We start from the raw sequence: 13119 nt of genomic DNA, 5'->3' as shown, positions 1-13119 counted from the left end.
TGAAGGTTGCAGGCCGATGATGCCATCAGGACCACATCATCTGCAAAGAGCAGTGATGAGATCCCCAGCCCACCAAACTGCAACCCCTCCCCACCCCGACAACGCCTCGATATCCTGTCCATAAATACTACAAACAGGATTGGTGACAAAGCGACAGCCCTGGCGGAGGCCAACCCTCACCTGAAAAGAGTCATTAACTTACTATCGAGAACCGGACACAGCTCTAAGACTTTGGTTGTACAGAGATTGGATGGCCCTGAGAAGAACCCCCTCACCCCATACCCCGCAGCACCTCCCACAGTATCTCCCGGGGGTTTGATTACGCCTTCTCCAAATCCACAAAACACATGTAGACCGGTTGGGCATACTCCCAGGCTCCCTCCAGGATCTTTGCAGTGAGACCTGAAGAGCTGGTCCGTTGTTCCACGACCAGGACGGAACCAATCGCATTGTTCCTCCTCAACCCGAGGTACCATATTTGGAAGACCCTCCTTTCCAGCACCTTGGAGTAGACTTTACCAGGGAGGCTGAGAAGTGTGATACCCCTATAATTGGCACACACCCTCTGGTCCCCCTTTTTGAAAATCTCATATTTTGAAACTGCCGCTGAAAACGGGCGAATCCCAACTTTAAAGCTGGAAGTTTTAAAACGTCAACCTCCCAAAAACCGGAACCTTTGTCAGCCCATGGGTGTATTAAGAGAACTGTCACGCCCCAACATTTACATAGGCAACACAACTGACCTGAGATCAGGTAGTCTAGGTCTAGGTCGCGCAGATCTCTGCTATTCCATTACAAAATTCACTTCTGAAACTTTTTTATGCGATAAATCAACTATGAAAAGCTCAAATATGGGCCGTTTTACGAAAATGGATGGCTAATTGCAAATTTTGTCCGACTGTGTGTCGGAGTTCAGCGCCGGTGCTGCCTGTGTTGTTGCCTCGCCGCCCGACCTGCCTTCCTTCATACACCCCGGCCTGCTCTGAGGTACTTGGAGCTCCGTCACGACTGGCAGCCCATAGCACTCCATACCCGCTCAAAGTCACCGGTTTTAGGATAATGGACTACTAAACGCTGGTGCTCTAACAGAGCTCCAGGGCCTGCAGTTCCCCTCTTCCTGCTAGCTAAATGCCCGGTGTGTGTGTGAGTGAGAGCACGGTCAGCGAGCTTGTGACGCCAGCAATCTGTTACCACAGGTTCCAGTTAATCTTTTAATGTGTGTAATTATAATGTGTTGAGTTATTTAAACAAACGATTGGGGAAATAAACGCCGCTTGTTTCAGAGTCTCATTGATAGAGCCTGCGGCTAGATGTAGCTCTATCAATAAGAGCTAGCTCCTCTTAGAATTCCTCTGAAATTCACAAATATTCATTAACTTGAAATCGGACACCGTTGTTAGCTTTATAAGACATTTAGGGAGATGTTGTATAAGTGGCGTGACGAAATTCAAACTGTAAATATAAACAAATTACGCTGAAAATGAAGCTAACCATCCGTGATTTGTAGCTAGCTTCACATAGCTAGGATTGAAGGGACAGTCATAGCTAACGAAACCCCCACTGTTCACAAAAAGTCATTAACTTGAAATCGGACACCGTTGTTAGCTTAATAAGACATTTAGGGAGATGTTGTATAAGTGGCGTGACGAAATTCATATGCCATCAATTTTCGTAAAACGTCCCATATTTGAGCTTTATATAGTTGATTTCTCGCTTAAAAAAGTCTCAGAAGTGAATTTAATAACGTAATAGCCCGACAAACAATGTATAACTTTGCAGTGAGACCTGCTGTCGAGTCTCCCATGTGTTTCTATGCAGTTTGCTCAAACCAATCAGCACATAACTCATTCTGAATATTCATGAGCATACCATATTTGGAAGAAAAGCTCTTGTTCCAAATAGAGCCATATTCACAGGGTAGTTAAGGGCCTAATAAAATAGCATTCGGGTAATTTTCAGCCCAACCAATGTTACATACCCCATTAGGAGACCTTAAGGAACAGTGTAAAATACCCTATATAATCATTCTATCACCCCTTTAACTTTAAAATGTCTCCTATAATGTTACTGTAATGTATATTGGTCACAATTCTTGAAAACAAAAATAAATTTAAGGGTGTTTCATCAAAAACATTTTTTTATAAGTTTATATTTAAAAAAATGTGTCACTCAAAGGCCTTCACCACACGGCATATTACCTAACCACACTGATCAAACAGTTTGATGTTCCTGCAGAGGTGGAGAGAGAAAAGGATTAGAGAAAAGAAGTAAACCTGGGGGTTTGGTGGGGGTGGAGCTTTAATGAAAAACACTTGTATAACGCTTGTGAACACATGCAGTAAGGCTCTGTGTTCACAAATTTATTTTGTTGAAAAAAAGTTAGAGTAATCCGGGTCAAAAATTAACTTTTTGGTCTATTTGCCAATAGCTGGTAAACTGAAAAAAAAGTACCATCAAAAATATTTTCAACCAGCCACAAAATTGCATAAGATAAAAACGAACACTAACAAACGAGCAGGTCCTATTTGTCGAGTACCTGCGGCAAACACTGCAGCTTGTTGTGTTGGCGTAGACGTCATGGAAAATGGCGTTAGAGAGGTTGTAGCTGCCATTTCACTCCACCACTCTTCTTAAAACACAGAGGGAGAGAGGGAGGGCCAGGGTTTGTGGGACCATGATGTCATGATTCAGATGATCGCTAGTGAAGTAGCAGACCAAATTTACCAGGGTCTCTCCCGTTGTGCTCTTCTACAATGAGGTCTTTCTCTCTCGCATCTAACTGCCGCCAGCTGTTTATGTAACGAAGCCCAAAGTACTCAAGAAGTATCAAAAGTGCCATTCAGATACTCCTGTATTAGTAGTTCACTGTGTGTGTGTTCATATTTAACTAATATTTAAAATAAATAAGTCTCAGCAAAGTGAAAATCCCCATTCATGTTGAGATTATAACACTTAAAGGTTTTAGTGTCTAAATCCCGTCACGTGATTTGTGGTAATAAGTGTGTGTGAATTTGGGTTTGTTTTAGTCTTTCTACTCTGTCCGGAATATTGCTTTAACAAAGGCAAGAAGACCAGGAGTATATTTAATCTGCTCTCATTTAAAGCATTGTGATCTATTTATATTTTCACTTGCGCCATTGATTACTTTACATGTGGTGATGGATCCTGCACAAAACTGACACACATACATGTCAGGTTAAGTGGATGAAATGCTCGCTACTGGAATACAAACTGCACCAGAATCGGTTATGTTGAACCTCTAAAGCCTCTTAATTTCCTCCCATCTTCCCCTCTTGTGTAATATCACATGTACTGTAAGAAAAACAACATGTGTTTTTTGACCCCCAATTTATTGTATGTCCTCACTCCAGCAACCTGCACACGCAGGCCTCATCTGTCTGGGATTTTAAAGTCATCCAGCAAACTAACCACGCCTCCTAAAAGGCTCATGCTGGAGGATGGAATGGTGAGGATGAATGTGTGTGAGAGAGCTAGATTCCTCAGCCATGTGACTGCCGTTTTCATCACTGTTTTTCCATGTCTGTGATCACCTGATTTCCTCCAGTTACAAGTCTGAAAGGCCTAAAACATATTTATAGTGAACTTTGTGTGTGTGTGTGTGTGAATTTTAAGTTATGAGCACACAATGTCCACAACTGCATTCCTCAGTCATTAGGAGCCTCTATTTGTTCCCACAACTTAACTGATCATTACAAGCCATTTTCTCATGACTGAAAACATAGAACCCAGTGTTTTGTCTGAGGTCATACTGTTTTAACGATTAGTAGAAAGAAAGTACAAGTAAACTTTACTGTCAGCCCCTTTTTTTTTTTTTTTTTTTTTTTTTTTTTTTTTTTTTAAAGTTGAACATGAGGTGGAGCAAACTTGTATAAGTATCTCCAAATAATAATAATAATAACAACTTCAGCCTATTTGAAAAACCATGTCATGTTGGTTTATCACACAGGGCCCCCTCAAATTTAGTCATATATCAATCAATCAGTTGTTTTATTCATCACATGAAATCGTACGAGGTACAATACAGTGAAATGTATTCCCATCAGCTCTTTCAACTTGTGCATGATTCATCCTAAAGCTGAATGTGGCCATCAGATCAGCACTCAAAAGAAGAGTGACCCGGTTGAATGGGCACTATATATATATATATATATATATATATATATATATATATATATATATATATATATATATATATATATATATATATATATATATATATATATATATATATATATATATATATATATATATGGTGACTACCTCATGAAGCTCATTGAGAGAACACCAAGGGTTTTCAGAGTTATCAAAAAAAGCAAAGGGTGGCTACTTTGCTGAATCTAAAATATAAGACATGTTTTCAGTTATTTCACACTTTTTTGTTAAGTACATAATTCCATATGTGTTCATTCATAGTTTTGATGCCTTCAGTGAGAATCTACAATGTAAATAGTCATGAAAATAAAGAAACACATTGAATGAGAAGGTGTGTCCAAACTTTTGGCCTGTACTGTATATATATATATATATATATATATATATATATATATATACATACATACATACATACACACATATATATATATACATACATACATACATACATACATACATACATACATACATACATACAGAATCAAAATTTAAAAAAGGCAGTCTTAAAAAAAAATTGGGCTTTGGATGGTAATGTAAAATGTCAGCTACCCTGGCTCTTGGTTTTATTTGGAATCCCTTCAATGTTATGACATGTCTTTATTTACCTTTTTTCATTTTTAAATTTCTCCCTCAGCGTGCTCGGGTGTGGATCCCCGATGCAGAGGAGGTGTGGAAGTCTGCTGAGCTGACAAAGGACTTCAAAAATGGCGACGCCTCCCTGCAGCTCATGCTGGAGGATGGAACGGTGAGGATGAATGGTGTAGAATGCAGAGAAATCAGTCTCTCTTTATTTTTTTCCTCTTCTCAGCTCTTTTTGTTGCATCCTTTCTCTCTTTCTCTCTCTCTCTCTCTCTCTCTCTCTCTCTCTCTCTCTCTCTCTCTCTGCTTCAAAGACACTTCAAAGTGCTGCGTCTCATTAGTGGTTATTGGTTTTACGATTAGCACTTTCCACAAATGAGACCTGCTTGCAAAGATGCCCCAAGGATCATTTCAAATGTATAGCAGTACATTTAATTCCTCAGTTTAGAATACAAACCACTTCTAGCACACTACTCTTGTTAATGAAAGCATGCTACTGGAAAGACCATTTACCATATTTGTCTTTCTGATTTAATCACATATGTAAATGTGGCTTGCACCATCGACCTGGTTATTATATGTTTCTGGTCCTGGCTGTTTAATTCAAAACTTGTCAACAGTTTTCAATGACATTGGATGGAAAGTTAAGACATGAGCACAGGGGAAAACAGAATTTGTTTTTTTTATGTTTTAAGTCGTCAAGGTTATTTGTGTAGCTAAATTTCACACAACATGTATCAGTAGGCCTACAGCATCAACAGTTTTAAACATCAATTTTTCAGAGAGGACGGGGAAAAATTCTAACCACCGCAATAAAATGATTTCTTTGAATAATGAAATAAGGCATTTATACACGTTTTTTGCAATTATTTTTATGGACTGATGCAGCCATGACTCTCATTTTGGATTGTGCTACTGATTCATGTGCAGATTAAAATTCTAAATAATTTCAATTCATAAATATAAATAAATAAATAAAAATGAGTGCTGTCAGTTAAACGAGTTATTAATGGTGTTAACACAAACCCATTTTTATCGCGAGATTAACATTCTTTTTGGCCTAGCAAACTTTGTAGTTTTTTTCACATGCTGTTGCAACAACTAGTAACGTTAGAAAAACTGCAACACCACACCGGATCTAGCTAGACCGGAAACACAACAGGCACGCCGCACACACTTGTTTGGGCTTGCGAGCCCACCAAATGGGTTTAATTTATCTTTGTCTTTTTTTTTTTTTTTTTTTTTTTTTTTATCTTCATCCAATGTATTTCAATGTGGTTGTACCTTGTGAAGCACTTTGTGATTTTTATCTGTGAAAAGCGCTCTATAAATAAACTTTACTTACTTACTTACAAAGAGTAGTAGGCTAACGTTACGTTTTGAGTGGATGGCGAGCGCGAGACGCCGAAATGGATGCCAATAAGATTCTGAATGGAAAGTTTACTTTTACAAAGTTGCCAAATGGTTCCATTGACAAGACCAAAGTGATCTGTGTGTTTTGTCGTTGTGAACTGAGCTATCATCACAGCACATCCAATCTGAAATACCACTTGATGGCCAAGCACACAGCTGATGCCAATTCTCCGCCCCTCATCAAAGCCAGGCGACAATAGATGACTTCAGACAGAAGCACATGGATACCACAACTAAGAACAAACTTACTGCAACCATAGCTAAATGGGTCCAAGTGAGAATGTTAGTGTGAAATTGAACACTACAGTAAATGCCAATGTTGTTTTCAAAAAAAAAAAAAAACATTTGCACAAAGCAAGCCGATCCACTTTTCCATGTTGATAAGAGCATTAAAATGAGAAAAATAATGGGATAAAAAGAAATCAAGGGACATTTAGAATAGATAAAAATGTGTGATTAATTGCGTGTTGACATTAATGCACTTAATCGCAATTAAATATGTTAATCGTTTGACAACACTAATAAAAATAACACATTTAGATGATTGTGCAGCCTCTGAGTTCTCTCTGTTTTAGTAGATAGTTGCTGTTGAAGATGATCAACCACACCTAATTAGTCATTCAAGCGATCCCATTATTGAATTCATTCCTGATGTTGTCTGCTAAAAGACTTCCAGTAACCGAATCAACCATACTTATTAAACACGCATCAGCAAGAGAAAGAGATCCATTTAATAGGCATATAAAAAATGTAAAATGTTTCCACACAGCGTGAGGGGAACCAAGCTGGAAACACGACTAATACAACACAGCTTTGAACGACTGGTGGTTTTGCTTCATAGCCATGCCAAATCAGTAGCCGGTCTCATGACATTTTTGAGAACATATGCATGAAATACTGTAAGAATAATTTTAATGGGAGTGGACATCTGTCTTTGATTAAACAATGGGTACTCCACTGTTAGTCCGCCACAGGCAGCCAGACCTTAAAAACCTGCAACAACTAAACATGTAAAGGAGATTCCAGAAGAATGCTCTGAATGGATTTTGGACTTGATTTAGCCTAATGTTTTAGCAATATAAAAAGGCATGTTTCTCTATCATCATCGTCCTCGTCGTCGTCGTCATCAGTATAAACATAGAAAACAGTCTGTTTGCATAGTATTGCATGACTGATCCTTGTTTTGAGAAAATCAACACATTGTATATATATATATATATATATATATATATATATATATATATATATATATATATATATATATATATATATATATATATATATATATATTCTCAAAATTAACTGTAATTTCTCAAAATTAATACATTACTTACTTTATTTGTACTTACTTAGCAGGTGTTGGTAAAAATAAATAAATAATAATAATAATAAATCAGGATATCTCAAACATATTTTAGCCTCAGCCCTTGGATTGAGTAGGTTTTCATGTGAGTTTACATGTTGATCTATGATCTGTTGAAGACCCGGGTACTAACCATGATACGTTGCTGCTGGATAAGGGTTTATCTTAATATGTACAGTACAGGCCAAAAGTTTGGACACACCTTCTCATTCAATGCGTTTCGTTTTTATTTTCATGACTATTTACATTTTAGATTCTCACTGAAGGCATCAAAACTAGGAATGAACACATATGGAATTATGTACTTAACAAAAAAGTGTGAAATAACTGAAAACATGTCTTATATTTAAGATTCTTCAAAGTAGCCACCCTTTGCTTTTTTATTAATAAGGGAAAAAATTCCACTGATTAACCCTGACAAAGCACACCTGTGAAGTGAAAACTATTTCAGGTGACTAGCTCATGAAGCTCATTGAGAGAACACCAAGGGTTTGCAGAGTTATCAAAAAAAGCAAAGGGTGGCTACTTTGAAGAATCTAAAATATAAGACATGTTTTCAGTTATTTCACACTTTTTTGTTAAGTACATAATTTCATATGTGTTCATTCATAGTTTTGATGCCTTCAGTGAGAATCTACAATGTAAATAGTCATGAAAATAAAGAAACACATTGAATGAGAAGGTGTGTCCAAACTTTTGGCCTGTACTGTACAATAAGTAATACGATCACAGTTCACAGTCATATTTGCACTCCTCATCCAACCTCTTTAGTTTTAAATGTATCTCGGTTATAACTCTCCCGTTCTCCTGGTCATCTTCAGAGCATTGAGCACAAGCTGGACCCCAAGACGAAGAACCTGCCTTACCTGCGAAACCCCGACATCTTGGTGGGCGAGAATGACCTCACAGCACTCAGCTACCTCCACGAGCCAGCCGTGCTGCACAACCTCAAAGTCCGCTTCATCGACTCCAAGCTCATCTACACTTACTGCGGTAGGTGGCACTTATGTGTGTTGTCAGTGCTTTGGTATAAATCCATACTCACAAATTCCAAACAACAAACATCTAAGGAATGGTAATGTAAAGAACAAACTAGTGATGTAGCTTTGAGTAAAGAGGTGAAGCATATAGTGAGGAGAGCTAGTCCTCTTCCTTTTCACCTGCCTGTACGTGCTACGTCTGTGTGATCAAATATGAAAACGCTTTACAATCACTCTGTAAAATTAGGTTTTTCCACTACAGTTGTACAGTGTCATTGATTTCCTCAGCTCAGTCACTGAAAACAATAGAAACCCCATTCATCTTTTTGCACTTATTATGGCATGCTAGTCAGCTGAATGTTTCAAAGTGGATGATTATATACGGTTTATTAGTTAAGTACTGCCTTGATGTCTGTGACCTTCAATTACATCTATTGCATTTATACTACAATTCAAGTATTGTTTATTGTGTTTACACTAATTGTCCCTTATTAGCTATAAATATATTTAAATGATTATATTATATTCAGTACTATTGTATAGTGAAGTGTTGTTTGCAGCTAGTCTTCATTCAAGAGTATGACATGGGTTTATATAGTTATCTTTAGGTTTTTTTTCAGTAAAATGGTCATTTCATTTTTTATACCTTCAAATCACCACTTGCGCTATATTTTAAAGTTTTGTTTTTGCTACACATATAAAATGCGACACATTTTATGTTAGCCATATGCACATGTAATAGACAACATCCCTTTTTTTTTTTTTTTTTTTTTAAGGTAATTTTTTTTGGGGCTTTTCCCTTTTTTATTAAGTAGCGACCGTGTATAGACATGAAAGGGGGAGAGAGATGGGAGATGACACGCAGCAAAGGGCAGCAGGTCGGATTCGAACCCGCGCTGCTGCAGGACTCAGCCAACATGGGGCGAACGCTCTTTCTGGGTGAGCTAGATGCCGCCCCACAATATCCCTTTTTATTTTCTATCTAATTTATTGAGAACAGTGTGGGACCCAACACCTTCAATGTTGGTAATGAACAATAGGTAATGGACAATATGCCGTATATGAATTACAATTCTCAACCTCTAATTTTTTGAAAGAAGCATCTCCGTGTGTCACCTGTTGTCACACTTTCCCTCTGTGTTCTTGTAGGAATCGTTCTGGTGGCCATCAACCCGTATGAGACGCTGGGAATCTACGGGACAGACATCATCAATGCCTACAGCGGCCAGAACATGGGAGACATGGACCCCCATATCTTCGCTGTGGCAGAGGAGGCTTACAAACAGATGGCGAGGTGTGTGTGTGTGTGTGTGTGTGTGTGTGTGTGTGTGTGTGTGTGTGTGTGTGTGTGTGTGTGTGTGTGTGTGTGTGTGTGTGTGTGTGTGTGTTACCTGAGTAGCCTTGGTTCTAGTCTCCTTGTCGCTCAGCCCTCTCTCTCTCTTCTGGTTTTGTAGGTCAAAGCTGAGCCAGAAATAGGCTCGTGGTGGTCTCACCCTCTCTCGCTTCCTTGCTCTTTAAATCACACACACGCTGCTTTTCTCTTTAGACCCGTTCTGGTTGTTCATGTCATTAACATACAGATGTATACTAACGCTATTGTATAGCAAGTTCACTCGGATCTCCCTCCTTGCTTCCTTCACTAATGCAGGGCAGTTTTAGTTGAGGCTGGCAGTAGTCAGCATAACCCTCTCAGTATGTCCAGTATGACATAGCACTGTTGGCATACAGTTGCATTACTCCATGTGCAAGGACTTTACATGCAGTGTTGGGCTTCACAATTAATTAAGACGTTACAGATGTAGCCTGTTGAATCTCAGTGGGAAGATGGTTTCAAAGTCTGGGGGCTTTAACTGCAAAGGCCCGGTCACCTTTTGTCATCAACCAAAACCAGCGGAGCCCCAGCAGGGCTCATAAGGGATCAGTAAATCAATGAAATGTTTAAGACCATGGACGGTTAAGTCAACTTTATTTATATAGCACATTTCATACATAATAAAATGCAACACAATGTGCTTTACATAAAAATGGCATAATAATAAAACAAGTCAGTGCAAGTGCAAACAGAATCCGTGCAGAGTATACAAATGCCAAGATATACAAGACACATGTTCACACACACACACACACAAACAAACTAAGAAGTTAGAGAACCTGCTTTAAAACAGTGTCTAATGTGTGGGGCTCTCTCTCAGGTCCTCAGCCTCTCCTGCTTTAGAGATAGAATGAGGGATGGTTAAAAGACCTCTGCCTTTGGACCTATGGGTTCTTGTTGGTTTGTGTGTAATTAGCATGATGTTTATATACTGAGGTGCAAGGCCATTTAGAAGTCTGTATACAAGTAGCAGAGTTTTAAAATCAATAGAACAGGTGTGAGCTTGTGGTCATACTTTTTAGTTCCAGTTAGAGCAGCCACATTTTTTTATTAACTGTAGTCGCTGCGCATCTGATTTTGGAATGCTGGTGAATTTACCATTACAGTAGTCTAGTCTGCTTGTTATAAATGCATGGATTAATTTCTCAGTCTGATTTTGATAGAAAGCCTGTTGGTATGTTTAGATGGTAGAAGGCTGATCTTGTGAGATGATTAATATTGCTCCTGAGATTTAGATCACTGTCTATGATAACACTCAGATTACTAGCTTCACATTTGCTCTCCAGAGACAGAGATCTGAGATGATCCGTCTCTGAGCCTTTGCACCAAAGATGTATATTTCTGTTTTGTCTTTGTTTAATTGCAAAACGTTCTTCGACATCCAAAGATGAATATGATCAATATACTGAGTCACGGAGTTTAGTGTTATAAAAGTTATCCATAAAAGTGTGAAATCCAAATCTAACAGGAGCCTGTGTAAATTGCCTAGAATGGGGGTAATAATGAAGCACATCTTTTTTACATTATGCAACTGTGTATTTGTCAATGAGGGTCAAAGTATGCAATTAGTCACATTTTCTATACTGAGATGAATAATTTGAATCAGTCTGTGTTTGGGTTCCAGCCAGTGGGAGTCAGGGAGTGCATGACACCACTGGTGAACACTTGGCTCAAGTTGTTGTGAAACACTAGTTAAGTTTATTTGTATAGCCCAGTTTGACCTACAGTGTCTCAATAGGCTTCACATGCCCACAACCGCAACAGCCCCTGACACATAGGGGTGCAACGGATAAAAAAACTCACGGATCGGATAATTTTTTGGATCAGCAAAAAAAAAAAAAAAAAGACAAGACAAGTAAACATAAGTTTGTTCTTTTTGCTATTGACTGAGATTCCCTTCTGTGATGCCAAATTCACTACATGTGCAAATAACCCAATCCGTGTGCCCAGTCCTGCCTCATTCACTGCATTTATTTGATTTTTATCAGTTGTGACTGGGATATTACTAGTAGCCTACTGGGCCTTTTTATCTTCCATTCCTCCACTGCTCAAGATGAGTGCTTGTGTGACTCTCGTAGAGGGGGCGTGTCTGCAGCACCGGACTTCTCATCTCCCAGTCTGCTGTGATGAAGTGAGCGGTTATCGTCACATAGCTCTCCGTTCCCCTGGACGTCCACCCGTCTGTCGTGAGCGTAACAGAGGATGCTCGGGATAGTTCATCCACAACCTTTTTTTCTTCTCCTGCTCATAAAGACCTGGCACAATTTTTTCGCTGAAGTGGGTGCGCGACGGGATGTCGTAACGTGGCTCAAGCACTTTTCAGCATGTGTTTAAAGCCCTCGTTTTGCACAACCAAATATGGCCTCATGTCTGCACCTATAAACACACCGATGGCGTTTGTGATGGCTTTAGCCTGGTCTGATTGTGCAACAAGGGGCTGCTTAAATGCCGCGGTGATAAGCGGTTCTTGAGCAGCTTTCGTTTTTACTCCTGTCAGTGAAACACCGGGGTGATGTCTCTTCAAATGCGTGGCCGTGCTTGATGTGGGGATTTAAATGACGCGGGGCGTTCAACCTCCTCCGTTCCTCCGCTCGCCATGACCACGCTGTGTGTGGACTGAACGTGCGCACAACTTTTTTTTATATTCAGAAATCAATCCGCGGATCACGTGTGTACCGAACCGAAGATATTGATCCGAACGGATCACGGATCAATGACGATCCGTTGCACCACTACTGACACAGGAAGGCAAAGAAAAACTTTAGGGTATAAGACAAAGAAATTAAAGAATGAAAGATGAAATACAAGCAAATATCCTAACTTCTCAAAAGGTTAGGGATGCAATAGAAGCCATAGGGGGGGAATGCCAGCCACTGGGTGGCTCACTAGGAGAAGGCAGTGCTGCCTCAATAAGGTGTGTTAACACCTGCTCTGCCTGCACGCACTGAAAATGTTTGTTGATGATAGCATCTGACACTAGCGTCTATCAGCCCAAGTCCAAACTCTGGCATTGTTTGTGTCACACTCTAATTATTAAACTTCACAGGATCGGTACACATCATTAACCTTAACCTCTAGCCCTATCTTCAACATCATTGACTAAAGTAACATTAAAAACACCCTTATACCAGTCAGAGCCAATACTTAGCTTCTCTCGACTGGCAAATTTACCAGAGGGCCTCAGTCCTTCAGAAGTACACTAAAATGTGATACACGTATACAGTTTCCTTATGTTTTTT

General features: G+C 39.3%; 1 protein-coding gene across 12 annotated transcripts in view; it reads left to right on the top strand.

Moving 5' to 3' along the window:
- Window positions 1-13119, top strand: part of myo5aa (myosin VAa) — a 66883-nt gene that overhangs the window by 12879 nt on the left and 40885 nt on the right. For all 12 annotated transcript variants that reach the window (XM_028571582.1, XM_028571505.1, XM_028571007.1 and 9 more), the window contains exons 2-4: window positions 4808-4918; window positions 8350-8521; window positions 9658-9802. In XM_028571582.1, the coding sequence (XP_028427383.1) occupies window positions 4808-4918; window positions 8350-8521; window positions 9658-9802 (428 nt within the window). The remainder of the gene's footprint in view (window positions 1-4807; window positions 4919-8349; window positions 8522-9657; window positions 9803-13119) is intronic.

Source organism: Perca flavescens, chromosome 1, assembly GCF_004354835.1.
Source record: "Perca flavescens isolate YP-PL-M2 chromosome 1, PFLA_1.0, whole genome shotgun sequence".
NCBI lineage: Eukaryota > Metazoa > Chordata > Actinopteri > Perciformes > Percidae > Perca > Perca flavescens.
This window is presented reverse-complemented; position numbering and strand designations above follow the sequence as displayed.